Consider the following 17,891-nt stretch of genomic DNA (forward strand, 5'->3'; position numbering starts at 1 on the left):
TGCAGCAAAACAATGAGCTCTCCTATAGCTGACACCCTAAATACTATTGTATTTTTCACACTTTCCCCTTGCAGCATTATTTGATGTATAAATGTTCACCCACCCCACTAAGAGACAAACTAAGGTTTCAGTCTCAGATTCAAACTGCCTGGGATTAGATCTTAAGTGACTTAATTTTCCCAAGTCTCCACTTCCAAGCCTGCAAAACTGAGCCTAAAATATTGAAACCTATTAGGAATGTGAGCTAACCCGTCAAAGACATGGCACCACCTCTGGCAAATAATACATGCAATGAATGTTATGTACAGTTGTGACATTTATATTGTCAAAATGCAATGCATAATTCTTCCTGCTGAGCAAGTTACAGAGCAAGCTTGTATTCTGGGGAATATTTTACTGCTTCTGCTTTCTGTCTTTTACAGAAATTTGACCTCTTTGAACTCATGAAGTAGCACACTCCAGCAGAAACCACGCTCAGTGCCACAGGGAGCGGCCAACTGACTTGGCCATCGTTAGTAATGTTTATCACTGACACGATTGGGGCAGGTTTGTTATTTGAAATTGGTTAAAGAAAATGAAATTTAAACAAGAAGACATTCTCAGGTCTTTCCTGCGTATGACAAAAAATAAATAATGAGATGACATGCTGAATAATTCTTGATGTTTGCTGAATAGTACAACTGGTCTGCTCCTTAAAGTTGAAGCTAACTGAATTACAACTTTCTTCTAATAGAAGAGCAGATTTCCTTTCAGATCTGGAAAGATTATTTGGGATATAACTTTTTCTCATTAAAAGACCCTAAATTGTAAAATAGGCACACAAGTTTCTAAAGTTCTATTTTAATTTCTAAGTATCTGTCCCATTATAATACCTGCTAAAAAGTCACCTAGGTCCCTGTAATGTCCCTCTCTTTTCTTCGAGTTGAATGTTAGATGGCATCTTTAATTAATTTAGCCCGTCAAATTTAGTAGTGGGGGGTTGTATACAAACTCCAATGACACTAATGTTAGTAAGTTCTGATAATCCACTGCCATCGGACCGGCCAGGATGGCATCTTTGCATAGCACTCTGTAGCCACGTATAAAATAGGAACACTTCATTAATGATCCCCAAGATGGTAAGGACCAAGAAGAGATTATGAGTTCAGAAGAAATGAACCAACTGACACAGGAGGTGTGTACACATGCTTGCAGGGTCTGACTCACTGAGGTACACCACAGAGGTAACAGCAAGGTACATGGTGTCAAAGAAGCCAGTGTATTTCTACACATGGCATGGGCCTTGAAGGGGGACTTTTTGAGGTTTGTTCTTCACCCCTTCATTCTAACACAGGTGGAGCCTCTGTGGTCCTTCCAGACCTGGCCACTGCCTGGCCTCTGGGGACAGATGAGTTGCGACTGTCCGAGATCTCAGTGCTTGCCTGCAGCTTGCGCAGCTGCTACAAATAGGTAACGTAGCACTGTCAGTGCCCAGCCCCGCCCCCGGAACGTGCTGTGCACTCAGAACACGTGTGTGGAACAGTAAAGATGGCGTTTCGGGTAACCCATGTTGGTCTTCTTCATCTGAAGCCTCGATCCAGCAGGCAGAATGGTGTGGAGCCTCCCAGAGGGGGCCCTGCAGGCAGGTAATCTGAGAAGTTTCATCACCCTGAATCATGTGATGCACACAAGGATATGAAGTTTGTTTGAGGAACATACAAAAACAGCCAGTGCACAAGGAGCAGAGACAGGACTTGGATCTGACGAGCTCTCAGAGGCACCTTACCCGCTCCCTACAAGGATTGTCACTAGTTTCAAAGCCAAGTCGGAGGTGGGTTAAACATCTTAAAAACACCTTTAGGACAAATGGTGTACGAGAAAAAAATAATCATTACATTTAGTGGATAGAAACTGAAAACACTGGCATATTCCCCACTCATTCTACTCAAAGCTTTGAGATTAATTTGGGCACCCTTTGGCTAAATGAAAAAACAAAAACAAAACACACACACACTCCAAAGAAGGCAAACCCCTTCACCAATGAAAAGCAGGGAAAAGGGCAGAGTTTCGGCATTTTGTTTGCAGAATGAACCAAGGAGGAGACACGCACACACAAAACAGGCAAAGACTTTGAGTACGTGATTGCTAAGTTTAATTCAACTATTACATCCAATTCTGCCTTGTAAAAATAACAAAAATGTTCCTATCAAAATTACATTGAGATGTGAGTATAGGTTTGTTTAGATACAGCGCTAGAAAAATGTTGGCACCAAATGCACTTAAAAGTTTTAAGGCTTAATCAAAATACAGAGTAATAATTTCTCAATGCAGCTTAGAGGTTGAAAACAGGATGCTACTTTTTTAAATCTTCCACGTACAGGCAGTCCCCAAGGTAGAGAACACCTTCCACATGCAAATGGCAACCACGGTGGGGCTGCCATGTGCAGTGACGATCTCCTCCCGTGACCGGCCTGCCCAGGACTCAGCCCAGCCCCGCAGCCTCAGCAAAGGCGGAAGGATGGGAAAGGAGTGAGGTGACTTCTGTCACGGCTGCCCAGGGGCCTTTGCTCTGGTTCACGGTTTCCTCGCTCCCCAAGACGTTCGTTCTCATCCCTGGCTTCTCCCTTCTCCACCCAAAGTGCCCGCCAGTGGGAAGAACTAGAGAGCCCCCCGCAGGGCGCGAGGGAGACGGGCAGGGGCCAGCAGGGCAACGCCAGGTCTCTTCATGGCAGCCCACCGCGGACTCACAAACCGTTCTCTCATTACAAAGAGTTGTAAGTGGTCGTTCATTTCTACCATTAGACTATTTCCTTTTAAGTAAAACGAATTAGTGTGTTTGGGTTTAAACAGTTTACTACCATTTAGGACGTTTTTAAAGGGGAAAGAAAAAGCTCTAATTCCTAATCACTCTTGTAAGTGACTGAACCACAAACCATTTGAAGTGCGACAGAGTCGCATGGAATGACTGTCTCTTGGCTCCAGAGTCCGCAGGGCAGTCGAAGGGGGGGACTGTCTTTGGTTGACAAAGCCTCGTGCAGATGCCCCCACGTGCCGGGCACAGGAAGTGAGCTCGACAGGCAGTTCCTGCAGGCACTGAAGCAGGCAGGCCGGTGTGAGCCCGACTAACAGTTGTTGCTTTTCTATTAAGAAATTTTAATCATGATGGTTTCTAGCACCAGGCGTTAGCTTTGTAGGCACTCAGAGCAAAGCGACCACCACCCAGACGTTCTTCTCTGCAGAGAGACACCCGCCCAAGGGAAGCAGGGCACAAACCGCAGCCCCTTCGGGGCGAACCGGAGGGACTCCTGCCTGACAGAGGAGCAGCGCCACTCCTGCCAGCCCACTGTCCTCGCCGGCACGTGTCAGGGGACTGAACAGCCGTGACTGCTGCTAAACCACCTCACCTCCTGGCCTCAGGTCTCCAATCTCTTCCAGACGATTGTGACCATGGTCCAGAGGTTCTGCAAAGCTTTACAGAGGGTGGTCTAAGCAGTTTTTGTTCCTCTTTGGTGTACCTGAGCAAGTGACTTTTTTCTGGGAAGGTGTCAGGAACAGACCAGAATCAGTCATTTATGTAAAGCTGGTGTTTAAAAATAGCTTTTCAGGTATTAAAGAATCCGAGGTTCTCAAGCATCGATTCTTCCCATCAACCAATTGCTCGAATAGAGCGAGACACGGGAGAAGTTACATAAGCCCCTTACTCGGACACGTGTGAGCAGTTTCCAAGTCCTGCCAAGGTCAGTGGGGCACACTTACGGGAGAACCGTGGCTTGGGAGGGAACTGTCCACGTCCCGGGAGAAGAACAAAGGCCTGGACTTAAGGCTGATGAGAGAAGGAAAGGAACAATTCACAAGCAAAACTGGCAGGTGAAGGACCGAGGCCGGCCCTTGCGAGAGAAGGGCGGATCCCTGCGTGAGCCGGGCCAGGGCTCTGGGTGGCAGAAATGGGCAACTCGGAGGATTAGGGTCTAAAACCGTCCACAAAGCAGAAGACTGAGGACAACTTTTTGGTTCTTTTGAAAGCTGCTAAGGAGAAGCAATCAAGATATTTTAAGAAAAGACTGCAAAAATAAAGACAAATACAGTGGGGATAAAATGGACAGGAGACGCAGGGCTCGGCAGGGGGCTCGGGGTGGGGAGCGTGGTGGGGGGCAACTGGCGTCAGGATCCGAGGGGGTCGTCCGGACGCCCTCCCAGCGCCTCGTCAGTGTCTGCACGCTTTGCACCTCCCCCCACGCAGAGGACGGGCTGTTGTTTCCTTCCAGGGTGTCCTGTCGGCTGGCACAGGACGCCTGGCTTCACCGAGCCTCCCGCGGCCCCGTGCCACCTCCCCACCCTGGCCCACCGTGGGGTCCCTCTCGCGTCTGGAACCAGGAAGGAGTGAAAACCAGGGGAATCGCATCGCATCCCCGCGAAGACACGTCTCCCGCAGTCCGGAAGGCGGGGTCCTCCGGGCGGCTCTCGTGACGTCAGCGGGGACCCCGAGCCGCCGGCCTCCCACACACGACTCACCCTCTCCCCCGCAGCTGGCTTGGGCTAAAGGAAACGACAGTATTTGCTACACCGACTCTCCTGTCTGGCTGTGGTCAGGCGGCAACTGTTTCAGTAGAAGGAAATGCTGGATTTGCCTCCTGGTGGGTTCAGGACTTTGTTGTGTGAGCGAGGCCGCGGCCCCAGCCTGGGCTCGTGGCTGTCGACCTTGGCCGTGGGCCCGTGCTCCGCCGCGTGGCCGGCTTCCCTGGCGCCGCCTCTCTCGCCCGGCTCTTCTCCGGGTGGGACGCTCCTCACAGCTGTGGGACCAAGCGAGGACACCACCGTGTTAGAAGCAACCTGTCTGCCTGCCAGGCGTGCCGCGAGAATAAAGGGTCACAGAGCGACTCGCAAGGATTCATACTGTTGCCGGGAAGGAGAGAAGCCGGGCTTTCCACCCTGCGCCCAGCCAGCTGGCGGTGCTTAGCAGGCGCAGCTCTTGCTGTGAGCGTAACACGGGCCAGCTACTGCGAACACGCTTTGGCTTCTTCCTAAGTTAGTCAGGTGTTTATCTATATTCTTGTTAGACTCCACTCCCATTTCTTCCACCTCAAGTATAAAAACCAAACTCCCCAGTGAGCGTGGACAGGGGAGAGTGCGTCTCAACAGGGCGGAGGCCAGGCCTCCTGTCACCACCGCTCTGGCCTTTCTGGAGGAAGAACCAACTCCCACGTGTCTTGGTCGTCAGTTTAGGGAAATGGTGACCCACAGGCAGGAATCGCTGCCCAGAGTCAGCTTGGAGAACCTTGGTGGGAGCTCATCTGACCTCCAGCCCGACCACAGAGCAGCTCCTGGGTGACCGCCCACGGAGATGCCACATCCCGCCCCCACCCGGCCTGTGTCCCTCCTTCCCACTTCCCAGCTGTCCCGTGTGCCCTCTCCTCGATTAGTTCTGCCAGCTCCACCACGGGCCGCGAGCTCACAGAGGGCGCGGGGTCCCTGCCTGTCACTGCACGGGTGCCAGGAAGACACCACCTTGGTCTCAGGCCTGGGCTCATGAGCAGCAAGGAAAGGAAATCTCTTCCCCCCAAGCTGCTTCAAACGCCAAATCCTCTCAGCAGCGAGCACGGCAGCCGGCCTGGGAGGAGCAGGCAGACGCTGCCTCCCATTCCCGGGGACGCAGCAGCAGCCTCCAGAACGAGGCCACTCAGGAAGAAGGGGCAGGAAACCAAAGCTCACCTTTAAGGTCCGATGTTGGTTCTTCTCCTTCGCGTAAGAAAACGTGATCCTGCAACGAGGCAAACCGGCCGGTCAGCAGTCGGGCCACCACCCTACCACCCTCGCTCAAAGGGACAGTGAAAACCAGGACGTGAACGACTGTAACTTTTCAGATTTTTTAGAGACAGGATCTCGCTCCGTCACCCCGGCTGGGATCATGTCTGTGTGCCAACACGCCTGGCCGACTTTTTAGCTTTTAAAAAAATGTTCTTACTATGGACAATTGTAACCATAAACAGAGAACTACCGTGAACCCCACATGACCCTCTGCACAGGCACAGTGACACCTACTCATGCCCACCCTTGTCTTGGCCACACTGTTCTCCCAACTTCGGGCCCCCCCCCCCCCCCCATCCTTCTACAGCGTTATTCTGAAGCAAATCCCAGATATCTCATTTATCCATAGACGGTTCAAGATGTGGCTTTTAAAAATGTCCTCTGAAAAGAATTCTCAAAACTACGAATATTAATGATGTTAAAGCCCAATTTTAAACATCGGCACAGTGTTTCCAAGGCCGGTCCATGCCGTAGTCGGTGCTTCCCTCCTCTTTGTGGCCGACTAATATTCCACCGCACGGACAGCCCACCCGCTGTTCCCCATCCATCCGCTGGCGGACACTTAGAGTTGTTTCTATCTTGGGCTCTTACGAATATTTTGCTACGAAAATAGGTGTGCAAGTATCTGTCTCAGTCCTCCTCTTAAAACCTGTGGGTGCATACTTAAGGGTGGCATTGCTAGATCATGGGGTAACTCTAGGGTTAATGCCCAACTGTTCTCCACGGCAGCTACGGCGTTTTACGCCCCCGACAGCAACCTGGGAAGGCTCCAATTTCCCCACATCCTTGTCAGCACTTTTTATTTTCCGTTTTTGTACCACTGCCATTCTGGTAGGTGTGAAGTGGTATCTCACCATGGTTTTGCTGGTTGTTTTTTTTGTTTTTAAGAGATGGGGTCTCAGTCTGTCGCCCAGGTTGGAGAACGGTGGTGTGATCACAGCTCACTGCAGCCTCGAGCTCCTGGGCTCAAGGGATCCTCCTGCCTGGGCCTCCCAGAGTGCTGGGATTGCAGGCGTGAGCCACCGCGCCCGGCGTTTCACTCTTAGTAGTGTCCTTTGATGCACAGTTTCTAATATGAATGAAGTCCAATTTATCTATTTTTAATTTTGTTGCCTGTGTTTTTGGTGTCTTATCGGAAACTCCATTGCCAAAGACAAGATCATGATTTGTCTCTATATTTCCTCCTAACAATTTTATAGTTTTAGCTCTTAACTTTAGGTTTTCGGTCCATTTTGAGTTCATCCTTACACCTGGCGTTAGGCAAGGGCCCACCGTTCATCTTCCTGCACGTGCACACGCAGCCTTCCCAGCACCGTTCGCTAAGAGACCGCTCCACTCCCACTGGATGATCCCGGCACCCTTGCGGAAAAATCGCCTGAACAAAGAGGTATGATTGGGAGGGTTTATTTCTCGGTTCTCAATTCTGTCTACCAATCTGTGTGTCTGTCCTTATGCCAGTACCATGTTGTTTTAATTTGCTTTGTGTAAGAATTGAAATTGGGAAAGATGAGCCTCCAACGTTTTCTTTCTCAAGATTGTTTTGGTTATTTGCGGTCCCTTGAGATTCCATATGAATTTTAGGACGGGTTTTTCCAGTTTTGAAAAAAATTCTTGAGACTTTGGTAGGGAAGGGACTACAGTAAGTCTCTCTCCATCTCCAGGACGGCCCCCACGGTGTGCAATTTCCTGCGCGCCGCGTTACTCCGAGTGCACCCTGGGGTGTGAACACGGGGTTTGGTCTGGGTTTGGTTCTTTGATCTAGGTTTGATTTTTTTTGTCCAGGTGATGTCAAAGGTGGTCCTTGAGGGACTCATTACCAGGCCTGTAGCATTTTGGGATATAACAGCCACTGATGACCATTGTCTAGATCCACAATTTTATTACAAGTTTGCAAAATGGCGATATTCTAATTCCGTCATTGTGTCTTCATTTGCCGCCAGGAGTACTTTTACAAAAGGGAACCTTCCCTCAATAGCTGCTATCCTGCCGTGCGGTTCACGCAGGAAACGCTGGCCAAGAGCTCTATCTTGTCCTCCCCCAGCTGCACGAATGGGTCCTGTGGCATTCTCCAAAGGTCACAAATTAGATGATTTTTAGTGCCATTATGAGCCATGAATTCCAAACCACTGCAATTACGGTACTTGTTAAGGACCAAACAGCCCGTGTCCCTCTTCACTCAGTGGTAGGAGTCCTGGAACACCCCCGCAGCCTGTGGGGCTTCTGGCTTTCTGGTATTGCAAGAGGCTCCAGGCTCACCTTGCCTGACTTCAACCCGGAACTGGCCACTTCTCCAGTGATGCTGGGGATGCCCAGTGGTCCTGGACCAGAAGACCGTTATGTTTGTTAAAAATCAAGGGAAGCTCTATTCTGTCTCTGCTTGTTCTACACCAGTTGTCTCTGCCCAATCCGCGTTCGCTGGAACGTGGGAGTCACCGCAGGAGGCTTCTTACCCTTGGGTTCGGCTGATGCCAGCCCCTCTTAGGGAGGAATTGCTGACTTTCAGCCCATTTCTGGTCTAGCCAAGGTTCAGCTTGTAGCGGAGCCCCTAAAGATACTTTTCAAACAAAAGCTCTCTTAAAACAACTCAAACGTAACGGTCTCGTAACACCGTAGAGGCTCACGCCTGGTCCCCAGGAGACTAGACTGGAAAGAGACGTCACTGCGGAGGCTCCCGCACGGCGGGGTCGTGGGACAACCCAGACTGGGTGCTGCTCCCGCATCCACCCTTGTTCTCTCCTTGTCTTGGTTCTTTTCAAGTTTCCGATTCAACTCTGCAACGGGCCACCTTCTGGCGTGTCAACCAACAAAAGTTCAGCAATTTTCTAGGCATCGGCAACTCCAGAAGTGGTTAAGAATTTTCTGTTTTAGGGAAGGAGACTGTACCTTCTGACCACAATAAAGGTGGAAAGGCAAATAAATAAGTTGAAAATATTGCTAAAAATTGTGTTAATAAAGATCCTGGCTCTATTATGAGTCTGGATGCAGCAAAGCCCAGAAATGTTCTGCCACCACTCGGCTGACAAACGTCCGAGCAGCCGTGGTACAGGCTCCGGTCCCCAGGGAAGCCAGGCCCGGCCTCCTCGGTCAGGCCCTCCCTGAGGCCCTGAGGCCGCAGACCTAGGCAATGCTCCCTCAGGCCACACCCAGAGCCACGTGCTCAGGCGCTCTCCTTCCCAGTGGTCCGGAGTCAGTGCTGACAGTGCAGGGACTCCGCTGGTGTCATTCTGAGGGTGGCTTCACTGGTTCAGAGGCGCCAGCTACATGTTAGCCAGGCACCACGAACCTGCACAGATGAGCATGAGGGCTTCGCCCCCGTGTGGGGCAACGCCCACACGAGCCATCACTGGCCACGTGCGGTGGCTCAGCCTGTGATCCCAGCACTTGGGAGGCTGAGGCAGGAGGATGGCTTGAGCCCAGGAGTTCAAGGCTGCAGTGAGCTGTGATCGCACCACTGTGATCCTGGGCGACAGAGCAAGACCCTGCCTCAAAAAAAAAAAAAAAAAAAAAAAAAAAAAAAAAAAAACAAAAAATAAGAAAGCCCCCCAAAAACCCAACAAATGGGGGAAAAAAAAACACCCATCATTTTTCTCTTCCAAAATGAAGTAAGAATAGGGAAAAGTTCGTGAGGATCCGACTCCTCGTGAATGTTCAGCTGTGTAAACTCTCCTCCCCAGACCGCAGCCACAGCCCGAGGGCAGAACTGCCCCCCCGTGCCCCGGGGCTTCCGTCAGCACCGGGCTGGCTGTTTCCGGGTGACTCAGGGGAGATTCCAGACTCAGTGACTAATGACTGCACCCAGGAAAAGCAACGTCGTCCACCTGTCCCTTCCCACCAACACGCCACGCCTGGCTCAGAGCCTTTTGAGAGAGACCTGGCGTACTTGTTTCTCTCCCGTGTCTGCTCCCTGAGTGCAGTCCCTACCTTGGGTTTGTTTGGGTGAGCCAGGCGGGAAGCGGCAGTGATTGGGGAGCCAAAAATGTCGCTGGTCTTCCCACCAGGGGGGTTCAGATGCTGCCGAGTCTGCACCGGAGTCGATTCGTCGAAGATGCCGCTTCCTTTCCCGCCTGCAGAAACAATCACAGCACACTGAGCGCTCGGGACACCTGTCTGATCCCAGCCCACACATTCGTCACCTCTCACAGGGACACCCTCGTGCCAGCCTTGGGTTCCAGGCCAACCGGGCAGGACAATCAGACGCTAACTCCTAATGGCCTCCGTCAAAGCCCGCCCTTCACCTGGGGCCTGCTAGAGCCTCGAGTCTAGAACAGAGCTGACCTGGACTGGCGCGGGAGGGAAGGCGGCATAAAACAGCACTTCTCCCGCTGGAATTTCCCAACCAGGCTTTCCCGTTGAAGCATCTTCTTCACTAAACCCACGAACACTTCTTTAGTAGGTTAAAAGCAAACAGCTACATGTCTAGGTCACACAGACAGCTCTGACTCTAATAGCACGCCCTACTCCAGGGAAACCTGGAACCTGGAACACAGTATTTACTTGTCATTCTTCTGACCCCATTCTGGCTGTAACTGCTGGTGACAACTAGATGTGTCAGCCAGTTAGAGACAGGTAACATCTCTGCTGCTAACCCTAGGTGACTTGACAAGCCATGATGAAAACGTGCACCTAAGGTGTTACTTCTTATCGTAGGTAACTGAGGCCTGGGTGTAAAACATGAGTGCGCACACTAAGCAAAAGGACGGCTACTGAGGTAGCGGCTGCTCGTCTCTGAACAAGCACCACGCCCCTACTTGCCACGGCGCGCTGCGCTGAAGGGAGGTGGGCATGGTCGCGGCACGGCCCCGGTGCACTCCCAGGACAGCCCGGCACGCACTGTGCAGAGCTGGGCTCGAAGGAACTGGCTCACACACCTGGACCTGCCTCGGATCTGACTCTACCTTGCAGGCCACGTGCTGTTCTGCCGCTAATGCAGAGGGTGTGCACAGCGGACCCCCCCCCCCCCCCCCCCCCGCCGCCAAGACCTTGACGAGGACGCAATGAGAACGGAAAGCACTTGCTGCTCCACTGTAACTGCAGCCAAACCACCACCAGATGACAATCCGGCTTCTGAGTCTCTTGCCTTATTCCCCTACATTTCCCCAGAACTGGGGTGAGGCAGGAAGTAGCTCCAGCTCTGGTCCCGCCTGACTGATCATCTGTCTGACAAACTGACTCCCGCGTGTGGCCGCTCAGATCCTGCAAGGATGGAACAAACCACGCTTCCCCTAGTGGACACGGACAGCGGAGGCCACTCAGGTGCTGTCACTGTGGACTCACGGCACGGCCCATCAGCCAGGAGAAACCTTTCTCAGAGTCTCTCCGACCGTAACCACTAGAAGGTGGGTAAGTACTCAAGACTATGTATATGTGTTCTAGATCGGTTCTTTTCTTTTAGAGTTTCAGTCCCACTGACGATGTGACTAAGAACAGTCTCCCTCCCTGAGAACAAGGTTCAACTGCACAATAATTTGCACGCAATTGCAGGACCCTCAAGGGGCCCACGGGGCACGTGGAAGTGGCTCCCTGGCAGGAACCAGCGTCCCACCACCCGCCTGGTGCCCTCAGGACCTGCACCCACCCAGCGTCCGAGCAGATGGAGCATCTGAGCATGCCCGAGCCACCTTGAAGAGAGAAAGTGAAAATCGTGAGAACTTTCTTTCATTTTGGAAGAACTCTGACGACAAGCAATAACCTGTCCCAGAAACTATCTGGAAGGATCCGTATAAAGAAATAGAAAACAGCTTGAAAAGAACATGGAGTAGGCGGAGGTGGAAGGGCTAACACAGGCCCACACCTGGGGGGTTTGTCCTCTTGGGTATGTTCCGAGGTTCTTCAGTTGGTCCAAAGATATTAGACGCCATCCTGTTAGGCCTGCTTGAAGGAACAGCTTCTTCCGGACTTCCAGAAAGGTTGCTCGGTTCTCCCCCCGGAGGCTTCATGGCCCTGCGAGGACAGAACAAACACACGTCACCGGGGGCTGACCTGGGGGCTCGTCACGGGGCGGAGTATTTTCCTAGTGTCTACAGAGAAATCACGTCCCACGGTTATTTAACACTGGCCTGACTGGTTCACACGTGGCCACATGAAAACTTATTTTAGTGCTCTTAGGACTTCCTTAAAAGTTTTCTTTATGTATCTTGTTTATGCCAAAAAATCTCTAGAAATTTGCGTATTTTGAAATTAGCCCTATGGTCGCTTGTAAGTAAAATTAAACTTTCCCTAAAACAGGCAGATTGAGCCACATTCAGCACAGTTTAATACCAGTTTTAATCACTATACGGTGGTGTTTAATACCGTAAACACAATGAATGTGTTCAGTCCTGCTGCTTCCGTTTGTTAAGTGCTTGCTCTGTGCTGGACACTGTTCTAAGCACTTTCCGAGCACATTACATTCCCTTGATCCAGGGATCGCTGTCACAGATGATGAATCTGAGACAAAAAGAAATCAAGTAATTTGCCAGAAGCCACACAGGAAATAGCAGAACCAAGACTGAAACACAGGCAGTCTGGATCTAGAGCCCGGACTGTGCCCTACACCTCTCTTAAAGGTCTCCAGGACGGGCACCCACCACTCGCCCCCGAGCAAGCCTGATCGCAGGGCTGGGCTGCCCACTCCGCCACGGCCACGGGAGCCCAGGCCACGGAGCACTCGGACGTGGCTGGCGCGGACCGAGACGCACATCTCTCGAAGCGAAGGCAAAGTGTCTCCTTCATCATGTCCTTCTACTGATCACACGTTGAAATGTTTTGCACATATTAGGTTGATGAAACCTATTATAATTAACTGCTGATTCTTATTAGTTTTTAAAATGTGGCTACTAGAAAATCTTAAATTCCATCTGTGGCTCACATTTCTGTATGGGAAGTGCCACCAACGTTAATCCAAGTGCATCCTGGGAATCTACGCGGTCCTGAAGTCTGGTGTGACCAGACAGAAGCCGAGTACCGCGAAGGTCAAAGAATACACCTACTAGCGCCACTGTTCAGATCGACACACGGGATGTCACCCCAGATACACTGGCGCTCTACTAATGCCGATTTTAATTAAACACCTGTGAAGAACGCAGGTTCCCCACTGCTCGGTCACAAGTTCTGGTCTGTGGCAAACGGTGTCACGAGCTACTGAAGTAGAGTTTAAGAAGTAGAAGATCAGGACTATGAGTCACTTTTTACTGCAAAAACTGAATAAGGAATTGCCGCAAAGCTCTACCTCCATACGTGCGCAGAGCGGAGAAACGCTGCATTCATACACATTTTTTTTTTGGAAAACCTGGAAAGATTTTTAAAATGCACTTGAGAGAGAGAGGCCTGCTGAAACTGAGTGTTCACACGAGCGAGTGGCCCACGCTTTCACTAGTCCTACGCAGGGGGACTGTCTGTGGCCCCAGACACTGAAGAATACGGTTGGGCCTCCGTGCCTGTGGCTTCCACATCCGTACATCCAACCAACCTCAGACAAAAAAGAAAAAAAACAAAAAACAAAAAAAAAGTTTGGGTCTGTACTGAACATGTACAGACATTTTTCTGTATAGGTTATATGCAAATACTATGACATTTTACATGAAGGACCTGACTGTCTGTGGACTTTGGTACCTGCAGGAGGTCCGGGAAGCCCCCCCAAAGATAATCATCCGTGAAGTCACAGGGCTCGATGCCACACAAAAGCTGTGATTGCAGGTTAGGCCTCCATGGAAGCTGCGCAAACACTGACTGCTCAGGGTTAGCACAAAGAACAGGACATTTAAATGTTTCCTCAAAGGAGCTAGAAAGAGAGCGGCCTGCTCCCTGTGATTTCACACAGACTCGGCTCTCAGATCTCCCGGACTGCAGAAAGCGAAGACCTCGTCTGCTTTACAGAGGGCTGACGACGCACCCGTCTCGGCCTGAACACGGCCCCACTGCGGCCGCACAGCACCGCAGAAGCCACGCGAGCACCGGCAGGCTTCTGACTTGGTGCCCGAGTCCCTGTCTGCCTGGGAGGATGGGGGAGGCGGATGTGCCAAACCTGCCTGTTCAGCAGTGAGCACTTCTTTAAGGATTTGATGAAGGGAAAAAATCAGTTCAGTGTGAGAATATTTTATTTTTTTAGAGACAGGGTCTTGCTCTGTCACCCAGGCTAGAGTGCCGTGGCACAATCACTACAACCTCAAACTCCTGGGCTTAAGCGATCCTCCTGCCTCAGCCTCCCGAGTAGCTGGGACTACAGGCATGCGCCACGATGCCTGGCTAATTTTCTCTATATATATTTTTAGTTGTCCATATAATTTCTTTCTATTTTTTTTAGTAGAGACGGGGTCTCGCTCTTGCACAGGCTGGCCTCGAACTCCTGAGCTCAAACGATCCACCCACCTTGGCCTCCCAAAGTGTTGGGACTACAGGCGTGAGCCACCACGCCCGGCCTCCTGGCTAATTTTTTTTTTTTTTTTTTTTTTTTGAGACAGAGTCTCACTCTGTTGCCCAGGCTAGAGTGAGTGCCGTGGCGTCAGCCTAGCTCACAGCAACCTCAAACTCCTGAGCTCAAGCGATCCTCCTGTCTCAGCCTCCCGAGTAGCTGGGACTACAGGCAGGTGCCACCATGCCCGGCTAATTTTTTCTATATATATTTTTAGCTGTCCATATAATTTCTTTCTATTTTAGTAGAGGTGGGGTCTCACTCTTGCTCAGGCTGGTCTCGAACTCCTGAGCTCAAACGATCCGCCCACCTCGGCCTCCCAGAGTGCTAGGATTACAGGCGTGAGCCACCTCGCCCGGCCTCTCCTGGCTAATTTTTAAAAAATTTTTGTAGAGATGGAGTCTAGCTGTGTTGCCCAGGCTGGTCTCAAACTCCTGGCTTCAAATGATCCTCCTACCTCGGCCTCCCAAAGCGCTGGGATTATAGGCGGGAGCCACTGCGCCCAGCCAAGAAAAAACATTTTAACCAAGCTTAAATTAAAAACATCTAACAAAATTCCTTGTAATTCTTGAAGCAGAACAACAACAACAACAAAAAAAAGTATAAAAAGAATAAAAAATAAAAAGTAAAAAGAATAAAGGGGTGACCATCAGATTTTAGGTCAGGCGCTTTGTTAAGGCCAGCCGACTTCCGTACCCATTTCTGAATCACATAGCTCCGGCGTTCTCCGTATCCTTCTCGGCTAACTGCAGCAAGTCTAACAAGCTCGGGTTCCCAGTCACATCTTTGGAAAAAAGGGATGGAGATCTGTGTACTTTTCTGGATTTCTATTTGAAAACAAACAAAGAAAAAACAAGTGGCACCACAGAATGTATTAGCAGGGATTATGGTGCATAAAGGCCCGGCCACCTGGGCGTGGGCGGTGGCCACCTCCATCACAAAGACACCGGCCGGCACCGCAGGTCTCACAGCCGGCAGCTACCGTGCCAACTGCCAGGCTGCCGAAAAGGGGGCTCAGAGCAATGGGACTGAGAGCTCAATAGACCTTTCAGCAGAAACAGAGCCCACAACAATGGCGCAGTGTGGCTTCTCCAGGCCACGCGCAGCCACCGCTGTGACAGCGAGTACGGGCAGAGAAGGAAAGCTAGCGAGCTCAGACATTTGGGGACAATTTCACAATGTCGGGGTGCTTTCTGTTTTCCCTTTGTAGTATCCCTTCCATATGTTTCGGTGAAGATACTGAAAACACATAAAAACTAAGGGGCCTGTGACAAGAGAAATAGACCCAGATTAAATTCTTCACAAATAGAAATTTTAGCAGAATGCTTTCATGGTTCAAAAATCCCTTCAACACAAGATAATCCCTCAGAAGGAAAACAGAGGATGCAGGGTCTGAAGAGGGGAAACCCGCCCGGGTAACTTACAGCCACCACTTGATCCCCTTCACAGCAAAATAACGTGTAAATCTTAACAAGGCATCAGCCTAGCTGCTCAGTCCTGTCAGGACGGCCAGCAAACGCACAGCTTCTGACAATCCAAGCAGAAGCTTCCAATTACATTTAATCATCCAGTTAAGACTGGTTTACCAAGGTGTGGTGGCTCACACCTATAATCCCAGCACTTTGGGTAGCTGAGGCGGGAGAACTGCTTGAGGCCAGGAGTTTGAGACCAGCCTGGGCAACACAGCAAGACTCCCCGCCTCTGGAAAAAAAAAAAAACAAAAAACTGGTGCCTGCCTCGACATCCTATAAGGAAGATTTTTCTCCTTTTCGTAACATCCTGTCTAAAAATGAACCCCCCAAAGAAGTGTGAAATATTACTTTAGAGTACTACCTCTGCAGCTAACTTCTGGAACTCAAAAAGTCAGCAAAACATCAATGTTCCTCACAGTGCTTACAAACTCAGCCACTGAGCTGCCTGCTAACGGTGGGCCTGCAGTCTCAGCTACCGGGGAGACTGAGGTGGGAGGATGGCTTGAGCCCAGGCAGCAACTGAGACACCAATGGGCACGCAGCCCCTTGCCCAGCTGGTGCGGGCGCAGGGAGGGAGCTCTGGTAGTCAGGCACCAGATAGATACTTAACTTGGTGCATTCTGAGTACAGAATCACTGCTGGTCCCACATCAGCGCAGATGTGGAGGTGAGTGATCAACAGTCACTGCTCCATAGATTCAACGTTAACTACTTGGTTAGTATTCCTGAATACTGCCCTAATTCCCCCAAGTTTAAAGGGTTTTCTAGCAAGTGGGAACAAGTCTTTAGTATTTACTCTGCTTAGCATTTGTCTTGACAGTTGTCACACACGCACATTCTCTCACTTCCAGAGAGGCTGTGCTGCAGAAATGGCTCATAATACAGAAAATCTCATGCATCTGAAAACCCAAAACTTTACAACGCAAGCTGGCTGCTCGCGTGGCACGAAAGACCTCGTCAGCTCCATCGACCCTAATTTATGTGACTTCCAATACTCAAAAGCACTTTAGAGGTAAAAAAAAAAAAAAGTGCGTTGTGTGTTCCTGGGTGTTAGACCCGAGTCAGGAGATCCACGTTCCACTCTGTTTCCTCCTACAGCACAGTAGGGAGAACAGCACCTACCTCCCCAAGCCGTGGTGAGGACTAAGGAGATAACCGTTCCCTTGAGCACCGCTGGCTGTCATCTTCTTCCCAGGACATCCTGGTGCTTTCCAACTGGAAGTGGACTTGCCCGACACACACATACGTACACGCACGCACAGGCACACGCAGACATGCAAACACGAGCACATGCACACGTACACAGGCACATACGAGCACGTGCACACGTACACACAGGCACCTATGAGCCCGGGCACAGGCACACGTACGCACATGCAAACACGGGCGCACGCCAACACGGGCGCACGCCAACACAGGCACACACGGACACATGCACACGTACACACGGGCGCAGGCACACAGGCACACGTACACACACAAGCACACACGGCCGCAGGCCGCGCAACCCGCTACCCCCCGCAGCTTTGTCCCCAGACCCCGCGCGCCCCCCGCGCCTTGGCCCCGCCGCACGGAGTGGAGGGAGTGAGGGCCGCCCCTTGCGGTCGGGGTCCCGGAACGCCCTGGCGGGCCGCGCGGCGCACGCCAAGGGAAAGGCGGAGGCGCGGCCCACGGGCCGCTGTGAGGTCGCCCTGCCCGGCCAGCTCCGCCACCCGCCACGTGGCCGCGCCGTAGCCGGCCCCGCGTCCGCCCCAAGCCTCACCCAGAGCCCTCGCGGCCGCCTTCGTTCTCAGGGCCCTGGAACATGTCGCCCGCCGCCCGGCGCCGCCCTCTGCCCGCCGCGCCGCGGTTCCCGCCGGACCCCGCGCAGGTACCCGAGCCCGCCCTCCCACGCCCATTGGGCGCCGCGACGCCAATCTCGCTTCCGCAGCCTATCGCCGCGAGGACCCCGCCCTTCGCGCCCACGCCCAATGAATAGAAGTCTTGGAAAGGCCGGCACCGCGCCCGCCGCCGATTGGTGGGAGCAGGCGTCACTCAGAGCGTCGGGCGCTGGCATTGGACAACAGGTTAAAGGACTAGGCCCGGGGCGGAAATGGGGACGTGGGAGGCGCGGTGGGATCGCCGACCTCTGGCCTCACCTGCCCGCCCGGCCCCTGCGGGCACAAGGCCCTCAGCACAGGCACAAATGACCACCGAACGACCATGGTTAGATCAAGTATTAGTATGTATTTATGCACAATAAAAACA

At 51.7% G+C, this 17,891-nt stretch overlaps 1 protein-coding gene across 4 annotated transcripts; it reads right to left on the minus strand.

The window, feature by feature from the left end:
* Positions 1–2,134: 2,134 nt before the first annotated feature.
* On the minus strand, positions 2,135–17,480 carry JPT2 (Jupiter microtubule associated homolog 2). 4 transcript variants are annotated; one of them, XM_069486317.1, is made up of 5 exons: positions 17,407–17,480; positions 11,576–11,724; positions 9,706–9,848; positions 5,689–5,737; positions 2,135–4,769 (listed from the first exon to the last, which is right to left on the minus strand). In XM_069486317.1, the coding sequence occupies exons 1-5, from the start codon at positions 17,448–17,450 to the stop codon at positions 4,582–4,584; spliced, it is 573 nt and encodes a 190-aa protein (XP_069342418.1). In that variant the 5' UTR covers positions 17,451–17,480; the 3' UTR covers positions 2,135–4,581. The 4 variants fall into 4 exon arrangements, with proteins under 4 accessions (XP_069342418.1, XP_069342417.1, XP_069342420.1 ...); XM_069486316.1 differs by lacking the exon at positions 17,407–17,480 and adding an exon at positions 16,767–17,391; XM_069486319.1 differs by lacking the exon at positions 17,407–17,480 and adding an exon at positions 14,870–14,895.
* Between the last annotated feature and the right edge of the window lie 411 nt (positions 17,481–17,891).

This window comes from Eulemur rufifrons, chromosome 14 (genome assembly GCF_041146395.1).
Source record: "Eulemur rufifrons isolate Redbay chromosome 14, OSU_ERuf_1, whole genome shotgun sequence".
Taxonomy (NCBI): Eukaryota; Metazoa; Chordata; class Mammalia; order Primates; family Lemuridae; genus Eulemur; species Eulemur rufifrons.